At 42.9% G+C, this 18,696-nt stretch overlaps 1 protein-coding gene and 1 long non-coding RNA gene across 2 annotated transcripts in view; one reads left to right on the top strand and one right to left on the bottom strand.

The window, feature by feature from the left end:
• BPHL (biphenyl hydrolase like) overlaps positions 1 to 18,696 on the bottom strand; it is an 83,524-nt gene that overhangs the window by 59,462 nt on the left and 5,366 nt on the right. The window contains exon 2 of the mRNA XM_029590548.1: positions 6,699 to 6,802. Coding sequence (XP_029446408.1) covers positions 6,699 to 6,802 — 104 coding nt within the window. The remainder of the gene's footprint in view (positions 1 to 6,698; positions 6,803 to 18,696) is intronic.
• LOC115085030 overlaps positions 8,605 to 18,696 on the top strand; it is a 95,425-nt gene continuing 85,333 nt past the window's right edge. The window contains exons 1-2 of the long non-coding RNA XR_003854696.1: positions 8,605 to 8,698; positions 10,166 to 10,300. This is a non-coding gene — a long non-coding RNA (uncharacterized LOC115085030). The remainder of the gene's footprint in view (positions 8,699 to 10,165; positions 10,301 to 18,696) is intronic.

Here is an 18,696-nt window from a genome sequence, read left to right as displayed (position 1 = left end):
ACAATGGGGTAGATTTAAAAAAAAACCGCGTTCACGTACTTTTGTTTGCGCACCAGGCGCAAACAAAAGTACGCTGGATTTTATAAGATACGCGCGTAGCTGCGCGTATCTTCTAAAATCCTGGATCGGCGCGCAAGGCTGCCGATTTTGGGCAGCCGGTGCGCGCCAAGCCGCGCAGCCTGTCACCGTTCCCTCCGAGGCCGCTCCGAAATCGGAGCAGCCTCGGAGGGAACTTTCTTTCACCCTCCCCTCACCTTCCCCTCCCTTCCCCTACCTAACCCACCCCCCCAGCCCTATCTAAACCCCGCCCTACCTTTATCCACGGATTTACGCCTCCCAGAGGGAGACGTAAATCCACGCGCGCCAGCGGGCTGCTGGCGCGCCGAGACTCGACCCGGGGGCAGTTCCGGAGGGCGCGGCCACGCCCCCGAAACGCCCCGGGCCGAAACCATGCCCCCGGTCCCGCCCCCGAAACGCCCCGGGCCGAAACCATGCCCCCGGTCCCGCCCCCGAAACGCCGCATCAGGGCTTTTAAAATCCGCCCGAATATGTATTACTACCATATTTAATGATACATTTACATGGGTATCTAAGTTGGTATGTAGTCCCTATGGAGTGATACAGATGCATTATGACATTTTCAGTTTTATTCACCATTCCCTTCCTAATAATTCCTAACATTCTATTTGCTTTTTTGACTGCTGCAGCACACTGAGTCACGATTTCAATGTATTATCCACTATGATGCCTAGATCTTTTTCCTGGGTGGTACCTCCTAATATGGAACCTAACATTGTGTAACTACAGCATGGGTTATTTTTCCCTATATGCAACACCTTGCACGTGTCCAAATTAAATTTCATCTGCATTTGGATGCCCAATCTTCCAGTCTCGCAAGGTCCTCCTGCAATTTATCACAATCCGCTTGTGATTTAACTACTCTAAATAATTTTGTATCATCTGCAAATTTGATTACCTCACTCGTCGTATTCCATTCCAGATCATTTATAAATATATTTAAAAGCACCGGTCCAAGTACAGATCCCTGAGGCACTCCACTGTTTACCCTTTTCCACTGAGAAAATTGACTATTTAATCCTACTCTCTATTTCCTGTCTTTCAACCAGTTTGTAATCCACAAAAGGACATTGCCTCCTATCCTGTGACTATTTAGTTTTCTTAGAAGCCTCTCATGAGGGACTTTGTCAAACGCCTTCTGAAAATCCAAATACACTACGTCTACTGGCTCACCTTTATCCACATGTGTACTAACCCTTTCAAAAAAATGAAGCAGATTTGTTAGGCAAGACTTCCCTTGGGTAAATCCATGTTGACTGTGTTCCATTAAACCTTGTCTTTCTATATGCTCTGTGATCTTGATTTTTAAAATTGTTTCCACTATTTTTCCTGGCACTGAAGTCAGGCTCACTGGTCTATAGTTTCCCAGATTGCACCTGGAACCCTTTTTAAATATTGGGGTTACATTGGCCACCCTCCAGTCTTCAGGAACAATGGATGATTTTAATGATAGGTTACAGATTTTAACTAATAGACCTGAAATTTCATTTTTGAATTCCTTCAGAACCCTGGAATACATACCATCCGGTCCAGGTGATTTGCTACTCTTTAGTTTGTCAATCTGGCCTACTACATCTTCCACGTTCACAATGATTTGGTTCAGTTCATCTGACTTGTCACTCATGAAAACCATCCCTGGAACTGGTATCTCCTCAACATCCTCATTAGTAAACACAGAAGCAAAGAATTAATTTGGTTTCTCTGCAATGGCCTTATCTTCCCTAAGAACCCCTTTAACCCCTCGGTCATCTAACAGACCGAACAACTCCCTCACAGGTTTCTTGCTTCAGATATATATTTTTTTTAAAGTTTTTATTATGAGTTTTTGCCTCTATGGCCAACTTCATTTCAAATTCTATCTTAGCTTGCCTTATCAATGCTTTACACTTAACAATGCTTATGTTTTTTCCTATTTTTTTCAGATGGATCCTGCTTCAAAGTTTTGAAGGATGTTTTTTTTGGCTAAAATAGCCTCTTTCACTTCACCTTTTAATCATGCCGGTAATCGTTTTGCCTTCTTTCCACCTTTCTTAATGCAGGGAATACATCTGGACTGCGCTTCTAAGACTGTTGTTTTTTTTTATTTTAGTTTTATTCATTTTCATCTACATTTAAGTAATAACTCTTACTTACAGAAAAATCAGAGGTGCATAAGTATATGCCTTAATACATACCGGTAATTATCAGCAATAATGATCAGCAATAATAATCATTCAAGGAATACTCCAAATATTTTAACAAAAATCTTTAGTTTAACCATTTACTCATGCCCCCCCACAATAAAGGTAATAAAGGTATAGGAGGGGGAACAGAATTATCGGGAGTTAACAGAGAAACTTAATATATAAAGCAACAAGCTTTACATATCCGTACCTTATTACTACTATATACCTTCAGGGATTAGATTTTAACCTTTTAGATCCTGCTCATTGAAGGAATTATTTCCTGATGCCCCTTTTTACATATCTTAGTTAACTAGAACCAAATTTGGTATAAATATGGTATAAAAGAATTTGCAAGTAATTAAAAGTATATGAAAAAATGTTCAACTTGTGGAATGTTGGTACCTAAAAGGTTAACTAAGGATTGGGTAGTTATATTCCTAGCGTAGATAAAATACTTCAATTGCTCTGGTAGGAAAAAAAATGAAGGATTCATCATGCGCTCTAATTAAGCATTTACATGGATATCTTAGTGAAAAATTATAACCAAGAGATATTACTTGAGGCTTTAAAGCAAGAAATTCACGCCGTCTCTCCTGAGTAACTCGAGTATGTTGCGTCCGTTGGTGCTAGACAACTTCGCCCTGTTTGCCTCACCTTGTTCACGGCTCCTCCCGCTTCCTTGGGGAAAATGGCTATCGCCGCGTCTACAAGCCGACCTCTCCGGCGTCCCCAGAATGGTTATGGTGCTGCCTCCCGCCATGCTCCTCCCAAGGGCCTACTAGGGTGCGCGCGCACACGCCACCCACATCATTATTCCAGCATTGGCGCGAACCTCGGGGGCGTTCCCCTCTACTGACGTCACGCCATCCGGGTATATAGCCTGTACTGATTTGCTAGTTCGTTGAGTTAGCAACAGATTGGTTTCAGCTGGTCTAAGCTACTCTGCTGCTTCTGTGCTGCCGCTGGAAGCTCCTTCTCTGCCCTTCGGGGTAATTGCTAACCTGGGTACCCGCTCCTCGGGGTCCCTCTGCTTTATTTCATTTGCCTTACAGGGATCAGGTACTCGCTCGAGGGCCTGCTCTCCCTGCCTCGGTGCCAAGTACCAACTTCTTCAACCTGGTGGAATCACATATCTACAGCAACCATCTAGTGAGTAATCTAACTCTCAGTCTATCTCATCCACAGCACTGCCTTACTGGAGACCTACACCGGACTTCCCCTATACCAGTGGGGTGAGAAGGGTCCCCTCTGCCGAGGGTCCTGAGACTGCAACATCCAGACTACCTCACTAATGCCACCTCTGGTGGTACACTTCAAGCTGTATAAATAAAGAACTAATTCTGTGTTTGTGCGTCCTGCGTTTAAGCCCAGTACTGTGGCGCCTCACGGGGCTCCTCCCCATGGGCGTGGTCATCTGCCACAGTAACCAAGAATCCACCCAAACACCGCTTAACCATAACAGAGTAAAGTCAGGGTATATTCTGACTTGCTGAGAAAAGAAACCAGCTGAGATATTTTTAAAATATCTCTGCATTATTTGGCTCAAATTAAACTCATTAAAAAAGGTTACTAACAGGTTTCCTCATTCATAAACTTCCTCTACCGAGCTTTCCAAAAATTGAGTTAAATTCACAAGAGCCTCTGGCTGATTTTGAGTATTTCTCACATTTGATGATACAGGCAAAAATACCAATTTATTCACAACAGGAATTTTTTGATCTTCAAACTTCAAAATTTCTGTCATATATTTTTTCAAAGTTATAAGCGGATCTTGTCCTAGGACTTTTGGGGAAATTTAATAGGCACAGATTTAATCTACAATTATAATTTTCTAAATATTCCAACCTCCTGCTAGTATTATTGAAGTCCTTTATAAGTTTTGTTGCACAATCTGAATTTTTAATCGTTGAATATTCAACTTTCTCGATTTGTTCCTTAAACTCAGATGTTTGCTTCTCCACTTTTTCCTCCAGCGTTTCAATTTTAGGCTTCAAACACTTCATTTTTGTCCCTTGTTCCTTGTGACACTGGCCCAAACCGACCATTAAGTCCCACCACGCTTCAAGCCTTACAACCTGAGGTCTAGATGAAATCTGAAAAGGCTCACCTATATCTTCCAAATGGGCAGAGCCTTCTTCCTCCGTTGCTGTCATGGGCATTCTCAATGCTCCTTCCCATATTCCAGGTTCTCCATCGTGTGTCGAGGTCAGGAAACAAGCTCCAACTCCCATGCTGTTTAGAACCTCTGTTTGCGGGGACACGGTTCCTTGACCGGGCAAATCCTCTCTCGAGCCCCCACCTTCCACAGTCGCTCGACCGACGTCATCCATCGGCGCCGCGGGAAAGGGAGAGGAACCAGTCAGTCTTGGGGCCTGAGGAGGTTGAAGGTATGGGGGGGGCTTAAGGTTACCTCCCCCTGGTGGCTCCCTCGCTGTTTTCCACAAGAGGGATATCGCCCTCCTTCTCCAAGGTCGGAGTAGTTCGGAAGGACGTGATCAGTCTCTGCAGAGGGCATAGCGGCTTCGGTGGGGTAAGAGCACACTTTACCCTTTCTTTTAGCTGGCATCTTGAACAGGAAATTGTAAATTGCAGAGAGAGCGTTCCTCCGAGCTAGCTTATGCTGCCATCTTGTCCCCCCCCCACCACCACCACTAGATAAGATTGTATTTTTAAACAATTTCCATGCCTTTTGTACTCTTAACTTTTGCAGCTGCACCTTTCAGTTTTTTTCTATTTTTCTCATTTTATCAAAGTTTCCCTTTCAAAAATTTAGTGATAGAGCTGTAGATTTACATATTGTCCCCCTTTCAGTCATTAGTTCAAATTTGATCATGTTATGATCACTATTGCTAAGTAGCCCCACCACAGTTACCTCTCTCATCAAATCCTGCATTCTACTAAGAATTAAATCTAAAATAGCTCCCTCTCTCGTTGGTTCCTGAACCAATTGCTCCATGAAGCAGTCATTTATTCCATCCAGAAACTTTGTCTCTACCATATCCTGATGTTACATTTACCCAGTCAATATTGGGGTAATTGAAATCGCCCATTATTACTACACTGCCAAATTGGTTAGCTTCCTCGATTTCTCTTAGCATTTCATCATCTATCTGACCATTCTGGCCAGGTGGATGGTAGTATACTCCTATCACTATACTCTTACCCAACACACTTGGGATTTCTACCCATATAGATTCTACTGAGCATTTATTCTCTTGTATGATCTTTGTCCTGTTGGACTCTATAGCTCCCTGACAAAGTGCCATACCCCACCAAATTGATCCTCCCTATTATTGTGGTACAATTTGTACCCTGATATAGCACTGTCCCATTAGTTATCCTCCTTCCACCAGATCTCTGAGATGCCAATTATATCTATCTCATCATTTACTGCTATACACTAACTCTCCCATCTTACTTTTAGACTGCTGGCATTGGCATACAGACATTTCAAGTTGCGGTTTTTGTTTATATTAACAACCTGCTTTTCAATAGATAAGGATAATTTTGAATTCTTTAGCGCAAGTGATTCTTTACTTATAGGCACTGTAAAATAACAAAAATCAAACTCCTCACTACCTTCTGTAGTCAGTACTAAACTCAAAGAAGGCTGTAAGAACTGAAGTAAATTCATCTATATGATTAAAAAAACGACATTGGATAGGATTTATTTTGAGAGCCTTTAACAAGATCTGCTCTCAGTCTTGATGATATATTACCTTAACACCCTATCAACAATATTTCTAACATCTCCAGTGACTAAGTTTCTGCTAATTTTTACTAAACAATATTAATCTAATAATCATTAATCTATCTGCCAGCTGTTGAGGACTTGTACTGTGGGACTTCCTATCCTACCTCATCAGTCTCTAAATAAAAATTCGTCCTTCCAGTGGCCTCCCATTTACCCCTCTGTTTCCCCACCATGTCAAACTTTCCCTCTTATTTTTACACCTCCATAGCTCACCATCCTTTCACATCCTTCTGCCCCTCCATCTCCCCTTCACTGACTCTATCCCTAAGTCTGTAAGCTGTCCCCTGCCCCTTCACATCCCCTGCCAAAACCTTTTGTGGATCACCCAGCCCTGAAAGGTAGCATCTATGGTGGCCCTCAAGATTAGCACTGCCTATAGCTCTGCCTACCTTTCCTACTGCACACAACATCAGTGTATGCAAATATATTTAACTCTTTTCCTTGTTAGGATGGACATCTCAGATCAGAATTAAATTTAACTTCAGCACACAATTTTCTTAACCAAAAATTACTGTAACTAAAAAAAAAGTTGAATGATAAAAGTAAGTTACAATATTCTTATGATGTTCCTTATTGTCTTAGTTTAGTGATATGTCAGTTTTGGCATGTTGAGAGATGAGTACATAAGTATAGAGTATATACCTATCCGCAGCACTGCCATACATTTTAAGTTTTTTGCATGTAATAGGATAATGCCAAACCTAATACTCCAGGGAGCAGCAGAAGTGCATGGTCGCCCGTTCCCGTGCGCTGATAGTGCAACTGAACCCCATTCACTGCCACCTTAGCAGATGTCACAGATGTGCTGAAATCACAAATATAACAAATTTATTTATGTATGCAGTTTTTATAGCTCACTTTTCCACAATTACATTCAGAGCAGGGAACAACAGAATAAAACATAAGTATAACAAAAAATAAAAATATATATACAAAATGTGTAACCCGGGCACTTCTTGGGTTACCAGTAAACCCTGGCTTTTTAGTGACAGTGTCAGCTAGTCAGAGGAGGATGGATTTGGGAGGTCCATGCAGATGCAGCCCCCTCCCCTTCTGCGGTGTTTGCCATGGCCATCCCACTTGTAATGCCGTATAACCGCTCCCTTGCTTCAGCTTGGAAGGCAGTCCTTTGGGTTTAGTGTTGAGTACAGCAGGAGGAGGGGAGTTAGATTTTTGTAATTTTATAGGCCCAGCCAGTGTCAGCCAGGCAAGCCCTGTTTGGTGGCCCCACCCAGGATCGGGAGGGGGTCCTTTCCAGTACACAACCTGTCTGGGTCATTTTTTGGAACTTTTATTCTAAGTATTGGGGCCTCTCTGGACCCTGTTCAGTTCCTGGCTCAGGGAATGGGGATCCCTGGATTTGGGCCTGGGCAGGTTAGGGAAGACTTGTCCTCTGTTTGAGCCTCGGTGAGTAAGGGGGTGTAGTGACACGCTGGGAGCCACCCCAGAGTTTTTCTGAGTTTTGTAAACCTAATTTCAAGACCCAAGTCAGAATTTCTTACTGCCCTTCCATCCTGCTGGGAGCCTTAAGAGTCCTGCTCCCAGGGTTCCTCCCATTGGGGATACAAAAGAAAGATAAAAACAAGGACTGCAACAGTAACCAAGACTAATCCAACAAACTGTGAGTAAAGGCAAAGCCTAACATCTGGGAAGTTACCCATCCGGTGCTTCCAAAGCCTGGGGAGAGAGAGAGAGGAGTTTCTCTCTCTGTGCAGAGACTGCAACAAAATATTCTTGCCAGCTGGAAGGGGTGGTTCTGCCCATCAAAAAGACGCCCTGCCCATCTAAGGATCCTATTTTTCCAAGCCCTGAAGGGCAGGAATTCCCCTGGCTAGCGTTTGTCCTTCCTGCACAGATTGAGGAGAAAATTGTGACAAGAGAAATCATCGTGATGCTGTGAATTACGATTGTGCCAGTTTTCATCGTTTTCATCAGTTAATATTCATTTGGACACTAGCCCAGTGACTCTAGACTTTCTTTGGCACACCCAGTACACTAGAGGACAGACATATATTGGCTGCCCCAGGGAAATAATAAAAGGAGACAAGGAAGCCACCCTTAGCATGCAGGGCCTGGGAGTTACCACACTCCCCCCACCCGACTCAACCAAAGATCCAGGCCCTGGAAGGAAGAATCAGTGTTCAAGCTAGCCTTGGATGGTTTCTATCCCCTACTAGAACTACAAATATTTTTATGGCCTCACCCGTGCTGGATATGCACACAGGGGTGTGGGTTGGGTTACAATGCATAAAAATACTTCTACTAATTTAAAATTACATCTTTAAATCCAGAAGTCATTTTTGCCAGTCTGAAAATACCTTCAAGATCTATCCCATAAAATGCCAGCAAACCCAATTTTCCTATTCCCTCATCGCTATTTCTGTGGATAACACGGTCATCATCCCAGTCCCTTCAGCCCCCCCCCCCCTCCCCCCTCTCTCTCTATATACACATCCAAAACATCATTTCCCAACTGGTGCGCCGCAGCTGCAATCTCATTTCCAGTTTCCCCTCCTATCTAGCAGAATGTCCTCCTGCCAGCAGGGGGCGTGGGAGAGCAGTGCTTATCAGCAGCTTCCCCTCTGCTGCTTCTCTTATGCAACAGAAGCTGCACAGGGCTCTGTAGGCTTGTGAGACCTGCTAGTCCCCTGCAGTTCAGATTGCAGAGGGAGGCTGGCAAAGGAGGAAGCAGCAGCACTTGGTAAGCCTGCTCCCAGACTTTTGCTGTTTAGGGATTTGGGGTGGAGTAGGGAAAGGGTCAGATAAATCTGCCACAGTGTTTTTTTCTTTTGGGGGGGAGGGGGAAGGAAGAGAAGAGAAAGTGATGAAGGGGAAGTGGGTGGTATGCCACAATGAAGTGACCCCTGTGCCAGAAAAAAAAAAAAGGTTGGGAACCAGTGCTCTAAAATGTGTTTCTTTCTCTATAACATCACCAAAATATATCCCTTCCTTTCTGAACACACTATCAAAACATTTAATTTTCTCATCAGCTCCCGCTTAGACTACTGCAACCTGCTCCTCACAGATCTCCCGCAATGAGCTATTTCTCTTCACTCCAATTCAACCAAAATTCAGCTGCACGACTTATCTTTCACCAAAGTCGCTACACTCATATAATCCCTCAAGTCACTGCATTGACTATCCGCTCCCACATACAGTTCAAGCTCCTCTTACTCACCTACAAAAGCCTTCACTCTGCAGCTCCTCGATATCTTTCTTCGTGCACTCCCCTCATCAGGCAAGTCACTCTTCTATTCCCTTCTCCTCCACTGCCAAATCCCGGCTCCGTGCTCTCTACCTTACTGCACCGTACATTTGGAATAGACTTCCCAAGTTGGTATGTCATGCTCCCTCTCTCTCTTAGCCTTATTCAAATCCAGTCTAAACACTCAGACAGTAACTTTTACACCAGTGCGCAGGCGCACATGTGCGCACGTTCGTCAGCCCGCACCCAGAGACGCAGTCATTTTATAACATACGCACTTCTCCCCTGTTAGCCCCGACCTTTAAAATCTCACTGATCTATCTAGAATTGTTTTGTTTTACTACTTACACATCATCCATAGCCATAGTAGAAGTAAAGTTACACGGCAGGGGACCCGGCGTGCGTCAGTGCGCACAAGTACTTACGCGCAAATCCAGGAATGCCCAAGCCCCACCCACACCCCCTTTTGGAAACTTTTTATTTGTGCGCACAGCAGCATGTACGCGTGTTATCCCAGTGGCTTTTAAAATCTGCTCGGCGCCCACCAGCATGACATTCACACATCCCCTAATTTCGGTGCACGTCGGGCTTTTAAAATTCACCTTTATCCTTTTGCAGCTGCTTTTAAACCTTAACCCTTGAGTCTCCCATTCACAGCCTGATCGGCTTTAACCATTTTCTTAATAAATGAAATTCCCAAAGCCTCTCTTTTCCTGTCTTTTTCTCTTGATTAGAATATAAACTTTGCTGAACAGGAAGTGTCTTTGATGTGTATTTGTACAGCACTGTGTATGTCAAGTAAAGTTACAGAAGTGATTAGTAGTAGTAGTAAAACTACACAATTAAATTAAAAACCCCTATAATGACAAGCGATAAGAAAAAATGCTAAGGCTTGACTAAGCATCTAGGTCTTGGTTAGATTTCTAAAAACTAAATAATCAATCTCTCTGCTAATCTCTACAGGGAGTAAGTTCCAGGATGAAGGGGGTGACACGAGAAAAGGTTCTCTTCCAGCTTTCAACTAATCTCAAATGAGGGAACACAGTTTTGAGTCTTATATGCCAATCTTAGCACTCGAGCAGGCATATATCATGAAAGGTGATTATTTTTAGATATAACGGACCCTATTATTTAGAATCTTAAAAAGGATCACCAAAATTTTGGATTGTGCATGCTAAGGGATAGGGAAGCCAACGAAATGCTTTAGAACAAGGGTAGTTTTCAGTTCCTATAATTACAACCAGCAGTGGCATTTTGGATCAACCATAATTTGTGAGTAAATTTTGTTGGTAAACCTACATCTAGTGCATTACAATAGTCAAGTCACGATATAACAAGAGCATGCATCACAATTTTTACATTGGATACTTCTAAAAAGATGACATAATGGGGGTAGTTTGTAAAGCCATTTACACACATACAACCTGGTTTTATTTGTGAAAATAGCCTTTTAAAAAAATTACCCAGGGGACTGTGCACGTAAAAGTATGTGCAAAAGTGATTTTGTGCACACACTACAGAGAAGCATTCTGAGGGGTGGAGTTGGGGGTGGGGACATGATTTACACCCAGGCTTTCAATTTTCAAAAGCACATGCATAAGTATACACATAGTGTTCCCCCTGCTTCTGGGAAGGTGTAACTTTGAGTGCATATGGCGGCACTGGCTCCGTGCACACTCGTGAATTTTCAAAGCGGATTTATACACATAAGTCTTAACAAATTTGGGATACTTTATGGATAAGAAGTACCGGCAGGCTTTAGCCTATGTGGACTTTTTAAAATGCAAGCAATATGTGCTTCCATATTTAGTTCCAAATCAATGATAACTCCCACATTTCTGACCTGCATCTTTAATGAAAAAGTCAAACCCTCCAACATTAGGTATAGATTTGGCTATATCTATTCACCCACAGAACTGCTATATTTCTTTGGTTTAAGCTTATTTTCTCAGCATTCAGACAGGTTAATCCGTGACCAGTGGGCTTTGTACCTCTACCAGCAGATGGAGCAAAGCTGACATATAAATACCCTTGCTCTGGCATCAGCCCGCCAGTATTCTCTGTCTCCAGCAGAAGATGGACATGCATCTCCCTAGTGGGGATGCCTGTTAAAAAAAAAAAAGAAAGAAAGAAAGAAAGGAAGGAAGGAGAAAGAGAAGGATTAATCACATACCGCTTCTCCTGAGCTGATACATTATGGTCCCTCCCTCAGTTGAATTTTCCTGAGCTATCTGGTGAACCATCCCTCAGCTGAGTGCCCAGGTCCGGTAGCCAGCTCCCGACATGGCCTTAGCTGCCAGGAGAGAATCAGCTCTCTCCTGGCAACTAAGGCCAGGAAGCTGAGTGCAGTGGTGAAAGCATTAGCCCTCTCCCCCTGCTGCTGGAGACTGACTCCAGCCGGGATGGACTGAATTCAGGTAAAGAGTTAAAAAAAAAAAAAAAGAGCAAGAAGAGAGAGATTTAGGAATTCTTCTCCCCTCTTCTGTTTCTGATCTCCGAGCCTCGGCACGTCAGTCCCACATGCATTCCCTTTCCCGTGAGGGGACTTGGGGAATCACAATAGTTTTGGCAAGTTGAGCAGCCCTTTGGGCTAGACCCTGCTCTCAGACTTCACTGGGACGGCGCTTGGTAGGCCACGACAAATATTGTGTACAATTCTGGTCGCCGCATCTCAAAAAAGATATAATTGCGATAGAGAAGGTACAGAGAAGGGCTACCAAAATGATAAAGGGAATGGAACAGCTCCCCTATGAGGAAAGACTAAAGAGGTTAGGACTTTTCAGCTTGGAGAAGAGACGACTGAGGGGGGATATGATAGAGGTGTTTAAAATCATGAGAGGTCTAGAACGGGTAGATGTGAATCGGTTTTTTACTCTTTCGAATAATAGAAAGACTAGGGGGCACTCCATGAAGTTAGCATGGGGCACATTTAAGACTAATCGGAGAAAGTTCTTTTTCACTCAACGCACAATTAAACTCTGGAATTTGTTGCCAAAGGATGTGGTTAGTGCAGTTAGTATAGTTGTGTTTAAAAAAGGATTGGATAGAAATTATGTACAGAGGAGAAGTCCATTACCTGCTATTAATTAAGTTGACTTAGAAAATAGCCACTGCTATTACTAGCAAAGGTAACATGGAATAGACTTAGTTTTTGGGTACTTGCCAGATTCTTATGGCCTGGATTGGCCACTATTGGAAACAGGATGCTGGGCTTGATGGACCCTTGGTCTGACCCAGTATGGCATATTCTTATGTTCTTATGGTCCTGAAATCATGAGCAGAGAGTAAAGGTTTTAACCTATATAACATCCATAACTTGACAAAGGACGATTTAACCACTGATCTTATTTGAGCTTTCATGGATAATTCAGGGTCTAAAACAATGCCAAAATTACGGATGATCGAGGACACCTTCATTTCAAGATTCTTCCATTTCAAGAAAGAAGAGGCATCATCCAAGGGAAGCCTACTCAGGATCATGATTTCAGTCTTATCCAGATTGAGCGCTAAAATGCTTGTTTGTAAGCCAGGCTCTAATGCATGAAAAACAAATGTCTAGAAAATAATTTGTAGCAGACCAAGGGCACAAAAAGATTATATGTCCTCAGAATACAGTTTGTAATTAATGCCCAGGCATGTTAGCAGTTTGTACAAAGGAGTCATGTAAAGGTTAAAAAGGGTGGCGGAGAGTGCAGATCCCTGTGGTATTCTAGATGTTATGTTACGCCAGCTTGAAGAAGATGCAGCTATAGTAACTCGCTGAGTACGGCCAGGTAGGATGCGAACCAACTGAAAACAGTAGGGGAAATGTCTTCAAGATGTTTGAGTAGAATGAAATGACTCAAAGTATCAAATGCAGAAGACACATGCAGCAGGTAGGGGAAATCGGCAGTTTAAATGGGCCTCGAAGTCTATCTTCCTTCATAGCTTTGTTTGTTTTATTCCCTTCCCTTCCCTTCCCTTCCAATCCTCTGATTTTTCTGGCTTAGTCCTCAGTGGTACAGTGGCCTCTACTGTGGAAAATCTGGAGGTGTCCAATAAACTGTGCCCAGGAACAAATCTCTCTGGCCAAAGTTGACTGACTATCTCACAAGTCAGGGTGAGTATCATTTCTGCAGCATGAGAAAAAAAAAAAGTATGGAATTCTGCAGGATAGAGGCCTTTGTGAACATCTGGAATGTCCATTATCCTGCACGATGACTGCACACAGGGGCATCTCCCCAACAACTGCACAGCTCAGCCACTGGGCAGAAAAAACTCTCACTCACACACAAATAGGCCAGTAAGCCGTACTAATGCACACAGACTGCCCAGGCTGCACTGCTGAAATGGCTCAGCTTACCTCTGCATTTCATCCACTGAATAATCTGCATTCCCTTGTAATGGCAGCTTCAAGTCTGTGAACACAGTGAAAAGCAAACCTGCTAAACACCTCCAGAATCCAACCATGCAGCCCACAGTAATGCATACTGCGATGCTGCTTACTAGGGAAATAAGGTCCAACTGCATAAATGCATTAACAGCGAGAAACATAAAAACCAGAACAATGGAAAGTCACAAAATAACTCAGAAAACAGTATTGTAATACAGCTGACCAAACAATATTAATATTTTGAAATGCTTGTTGAGACCTAGCACATAAAAGTATCACTATCTCTCATGCTACATATATATATGTAGCAAAAGCTCAATTTATATGTATGTGTACACAAACATGTACACATATAAACACCCCCCTCTACCTTTCTAGAGCACTTCCCACTGACACATACAAGTATTATCACATGCCCACATTTAAAAGAGGATTCCCTGTTAAAGCTGTCAGTAGTTCCCATGATAACATAATCAAACTACCTTTCAGAATATTAATGTAATACACAGGGAAACTTCAACAATAGATAAATAATGCCTTCTTGAGCTGGAATATTAACTTAGAGACAATACTGTTCACAGTATTTGGCTCCCAGCAATACAATCAATCACAAATCAATATTCACTATTGACCTAAAGGCTAGTCCATATTAAAGATTATTAGTGATCGTAAGTGAAAGAAAGGGTTTCTACAATGCAGAAGTGGAGAAAACAGTGATACTAAACCCCATGTGTAATACACTAGGGTAATTTTCAAAAGCAGGTACACACTTAAAACAGGTTTTACATATGTAAATGCACTTTACGCATGTAAGTGGGCTTTTGAAAATTGCTACAAATGAATTGTCCATAGGATATTCATATGTAAATGCACTTTATCCACGTAAATGGCTTTCCATAGTATATTTGCACACGTAACTCCATTGAAAAGTACGAGAGAGAGGGCAGAAGAGTCGGGAAAGGAGGAAGAGAATGGAGAAACAATAGTCTGTCCATGAGGGATGGTGGAATTCCTGAGGGAGAGGGAAGAGGAGGGTTATGAAAAAAAAACCCAAAAACAAAACAGTAGCCAAGGAGCTAGTGGGTATGGAGGAGCAGTAGTCTGCAAGGTGGGGGAAGGGAGATGAGCTGTGACATTGAGGCTGAGGAGCAGGGGGTGGGGAATAGTGATCAGCAAGAACTGGGGATGTGAATGACAGTGGGTGGGGTTTCTGTTTTTGTAAGTTACAGAGCGCTGGAAAACCTGGCTGCAGCTCTGGGATGAGGCTCACCGGTAGAAAGGGGATAGTGAGTTGGAAGCACTACTCCTAGACCCAAGGGGATCACACAGTCTCTCTATAAAAGTCTCCATACAAAGGTTTGATTGTTCCAAAACAAACAGTGAAATGTGATCATACCTATTAATTTTCCTGGAGTCCTGCTACACCAATACAGACGAGTGGGTTATCTCCTCCTATTGGCAGACAGAGACAGAGGACTCACCCTTTTTCAGTGTTATCATTACTTGGTGTACAGGCTGGTGCTGCACCGGTAAAAGTCAGTATTCTTATGCCAAAGCAATTGAAAATACCAACTGACCTTAACACACAATTAACTTTAGGAACAATAGATACTTCATAAGCAGAAGGGACGGAAGAACTCTCCTGCCTGTTTTGCCTGCTTACAAAGCAAACTCTTCTCACAGGGACCATATCTCATGAACCTCTACATGGCACTGTGTTTATCCAACAGTGCCACGGTGAAGATAAATAGCACAGAAGCAGCAGCCTTGGGCACACTTTGAAAGCAAAATCACATTCTTCCAACAGTGTAGGCCCCAAGGAAAGGAAATTTACAGCTAAGACCAACTTTTACCTTCCTTATCAAACATTTAGGTCCCTCAGGAAAGTCAGGCTAGCCAAATCTAGGGACCACCTATTTTCTGTTGCTCGGCCTAGTCTTTGGAATGTTTTGCCTGAGGAAATTAAATCTGAAAGTTCTTTATTGAAATTTCGCAAGATGTTGAAAGTCCATATTTTTCAAATAGCATATGAGCAAAAGTGACATTGGTTTTAAATATTAACTCGGTTTTGTGAGGAGCTGTGCCAAAAACAAGGTTGTGCAAGAAAAGGGGGCATGGTATGGTTTATCATCAGTGGGAAAACATGATTTGGGTGATAATTCACAAACTTTTAGGAATTGCTGTCTTGTTTAAGGCCATTGTACTGGACTATTGTTATTGCCAGTTGCAGGATTTTATGTTTTATGTATATTCTATTAGGTAATGATTTTATGGTTTATTTTGTCCTCTTATTATTCTTATGTTTATATATTTTAACATATGTTTTATTTATTACTTGATTATGGATTTGTATTACATCACCCGCCTAGGAGATAGGTGGGCTAGAAATATTTTAATTAAAATAAATACTATCTTGCTACACCAGTTCAGACTAGTGGGATGTACCAAAGCCCTTTCCAATACGAGTGGGAAGAAGACAGGACTGCTCCAAGAATGCCTGTCCCAAGGCAGTATCTCCCTTGGCTTCCATAGCTAATCCATAGTTAACAACTAATTAGTTGACTTACAGATGTCCTCTGGAGCAGGCCCAAGCCCTCACAGAATGAGCACAAAGCACTCTTGAACCTGTTGAATTTCATCAAAGGCTGAGCAGGATCATCTGCTTGATTTACAAGGACTATGAGGATTCTGAAACTGCTCACCCCAGAGGTCCACTGGATAAAGGCCTATCGGTTAGCCAAGAGGAAGGTTCAAAGAACTTTTAATAAAGGGAGAGGTTACCCTTACTATCATATTCCCCTTTATGGGACACTGGAAGAAATATTGCCTGTTTAACTAAAGGTAAAAACAACCTTGGATACCATATCACGGACATAAATCACATCCCAGAGAAGATACTTTCTCTGATACAAAGATAGAATGAAGAATTGCAGCTTACACTAGATGAGACTGGTTGGGACGAGATTTAGCACAGCACACTCTATTTCAATATCCTCTAGGATGGTAGAACTTGTGATTAAATTTTTACATCATATATATAGATACCCAAACTTTTTCAAAGTTGGCCTCTCCACTATGTTGGTGAGGCTGTAGTCTTAGGGGTACATATATTCATGTATGGTGGACTTGTCCCTTGTTTTCCGTCGGGGGGGGGGGGGGGGGGGGGGAAATAGAAAAGGTGATTAAAATGATTTGTAAATGTAATTTTTCCCTAATGCCAAGTCTGGGTTTGTTGAGTCTTTGGAAAGAATCTCAGTCTCAGTAGCAGACAAACTCCTCATTATACAATGCTTGCATGCAGCTGGGCAATACTATTGCATTGTACTGGAAGAGCGCACCACATATTTCTCAATGGAAGGACCAATCGACTGACATTGCATTAATAGAAATAATAACTTATTCCCTGCGAGAAAAGATGGATAAATACAAAACTATCAGGGGGAAGTTTTGGGACTATATACATAGTTCTAGATGATCTCTCTTGTTGTTTTACTGTTGACTTACTGCTGGATATATTTAATGAGTCATGTCCGATCTGCGGCCTAGCACGCTAACGCCGAAACTGACTCGCAGCCCTCCTCCAGACACCCCGACCAGTGGACTCGAGGCTCACGCGATCGGCACAAACCTGCTGGGGTAAGAGCCAACCCCGACCACGCAAGACCCTCCCACTCCGACCCCCAATGACGCTCCACCCCATGGAGAGCGACCAAGGACCCCGCCCCTTGATGCGCCCCCCTGCATCCCCTGTAAAACCTGAATATCCAGCCCCCCCTTCACCTTCCCAGCTCACAACCCCCTCCTCAAACCCACAGCTCAACAACCTCCACTTGAATCCCCTCCACCTCAGCAACCCCCAGCGTTAACTCAGCCCTAGCAGCAGCTGCAATCACACCACACATGTTCACATCCTACCCATACAACCTCCCTACCCTCTACCTCTCCCCACACCAACATGCACCCAAAACACGCACCCCCAACCTTACACCAACACAATGCCTCCAGTAACACAAAAACAACACGCCTCTTTAGAACATGAAAACTCATTACAATCCCTATGCACACAAGCTAATCACAACCCTCACTGTAATATCTCTACTCCTACTCAATACACAGTCCATCACAAAAAAGATACCAATAATACATGACCTCCTAATTGACTCACATCCTGACACTCTGTATAACAGAATAATGGCTCAAAAGCACAGACATCACCCTCATCAATCAGCTACCCAAATCAACCTACAACATTTACTCCATACCAAGACCAAAAAAGAAAGATGGCAGCATACTTCTCATGGCCCTAAAGAAACTCAATATCGTAGTCCACCCCATCAACCCTCCACTCCCCATAGAAATCAGCCTTTTCAAATCAAAATCCCTACAAATCATCCTCTTATATGCCCCACCGGGAACACAACAACATAACATATCCACCCTAATTGAAACCATCGTCACCAACATCAACATGGACACACCTGCTATTGTTCTAGGGGACTTCAACTTCCACATGGACAAAACTCCATTCCCACCAACTGGCAAACTCCTCCTAGAAACCATGACAGCCATTGGTTTCAAACAAATAATCAACATCCCCACCCATAACTCCGGACACACCCTAGACCTAATATTCATAGATCACTCCCACCCCCCATCAGCCTCCACCATTCCCTGGTCAGACCACAAGCTCATCCACACTAACCTACAACTGAATCACCCACCCATAGAAGCAAACCGAACCAACAAATCCATTGAATTCATCAAACCATGCCCAATCAATGAACTCACTGAATTCCTACCAAACAAGCTAAAAGACCTTGACAGGAACGACGCAAACACCGCCACAAACTCTTGGATAGCCATCAACACAGAAGTAGCAAAGATCAAATGCCCAACTATCAAAAAAGTAATCCAGACCACCAATAAACACAAACACCCTGGTACACGCCTGAACTAAAGAACATCAAGCACCTTCTAAGACAATCAGAAAAAAAATGGAGAAAAGATCCATCACCTCAACTAAAAGATAGATACAGAACCATACTATACATCTACAGAACAGACATTGATAAGGCCAAAAGAGATTACTACGCCAAAAAGATCCACGACCACCAATTTAACC

The sequence above is a fragment of the Rhinatrema bivittatum genome, chromosome 2 (genome assembly GCF_901001135.1).
Source record: "Rhinatrema bivittatum chromosome 2, aRhiBiv1.1, whole genome shotgun sequence".
Lineage (NCBI taxonomy): Eukaryota > Metazoa > Chordata > Amphibia > Gymnophiona > Rhinatrematidae > Rhinatrema > Rhinatrema bivittatum.
The sequence above is the reverse complement of the archived record's forward strand: the minus strand, read 5'-3'. Positions and strand labels throughout refer to the sequence as shown.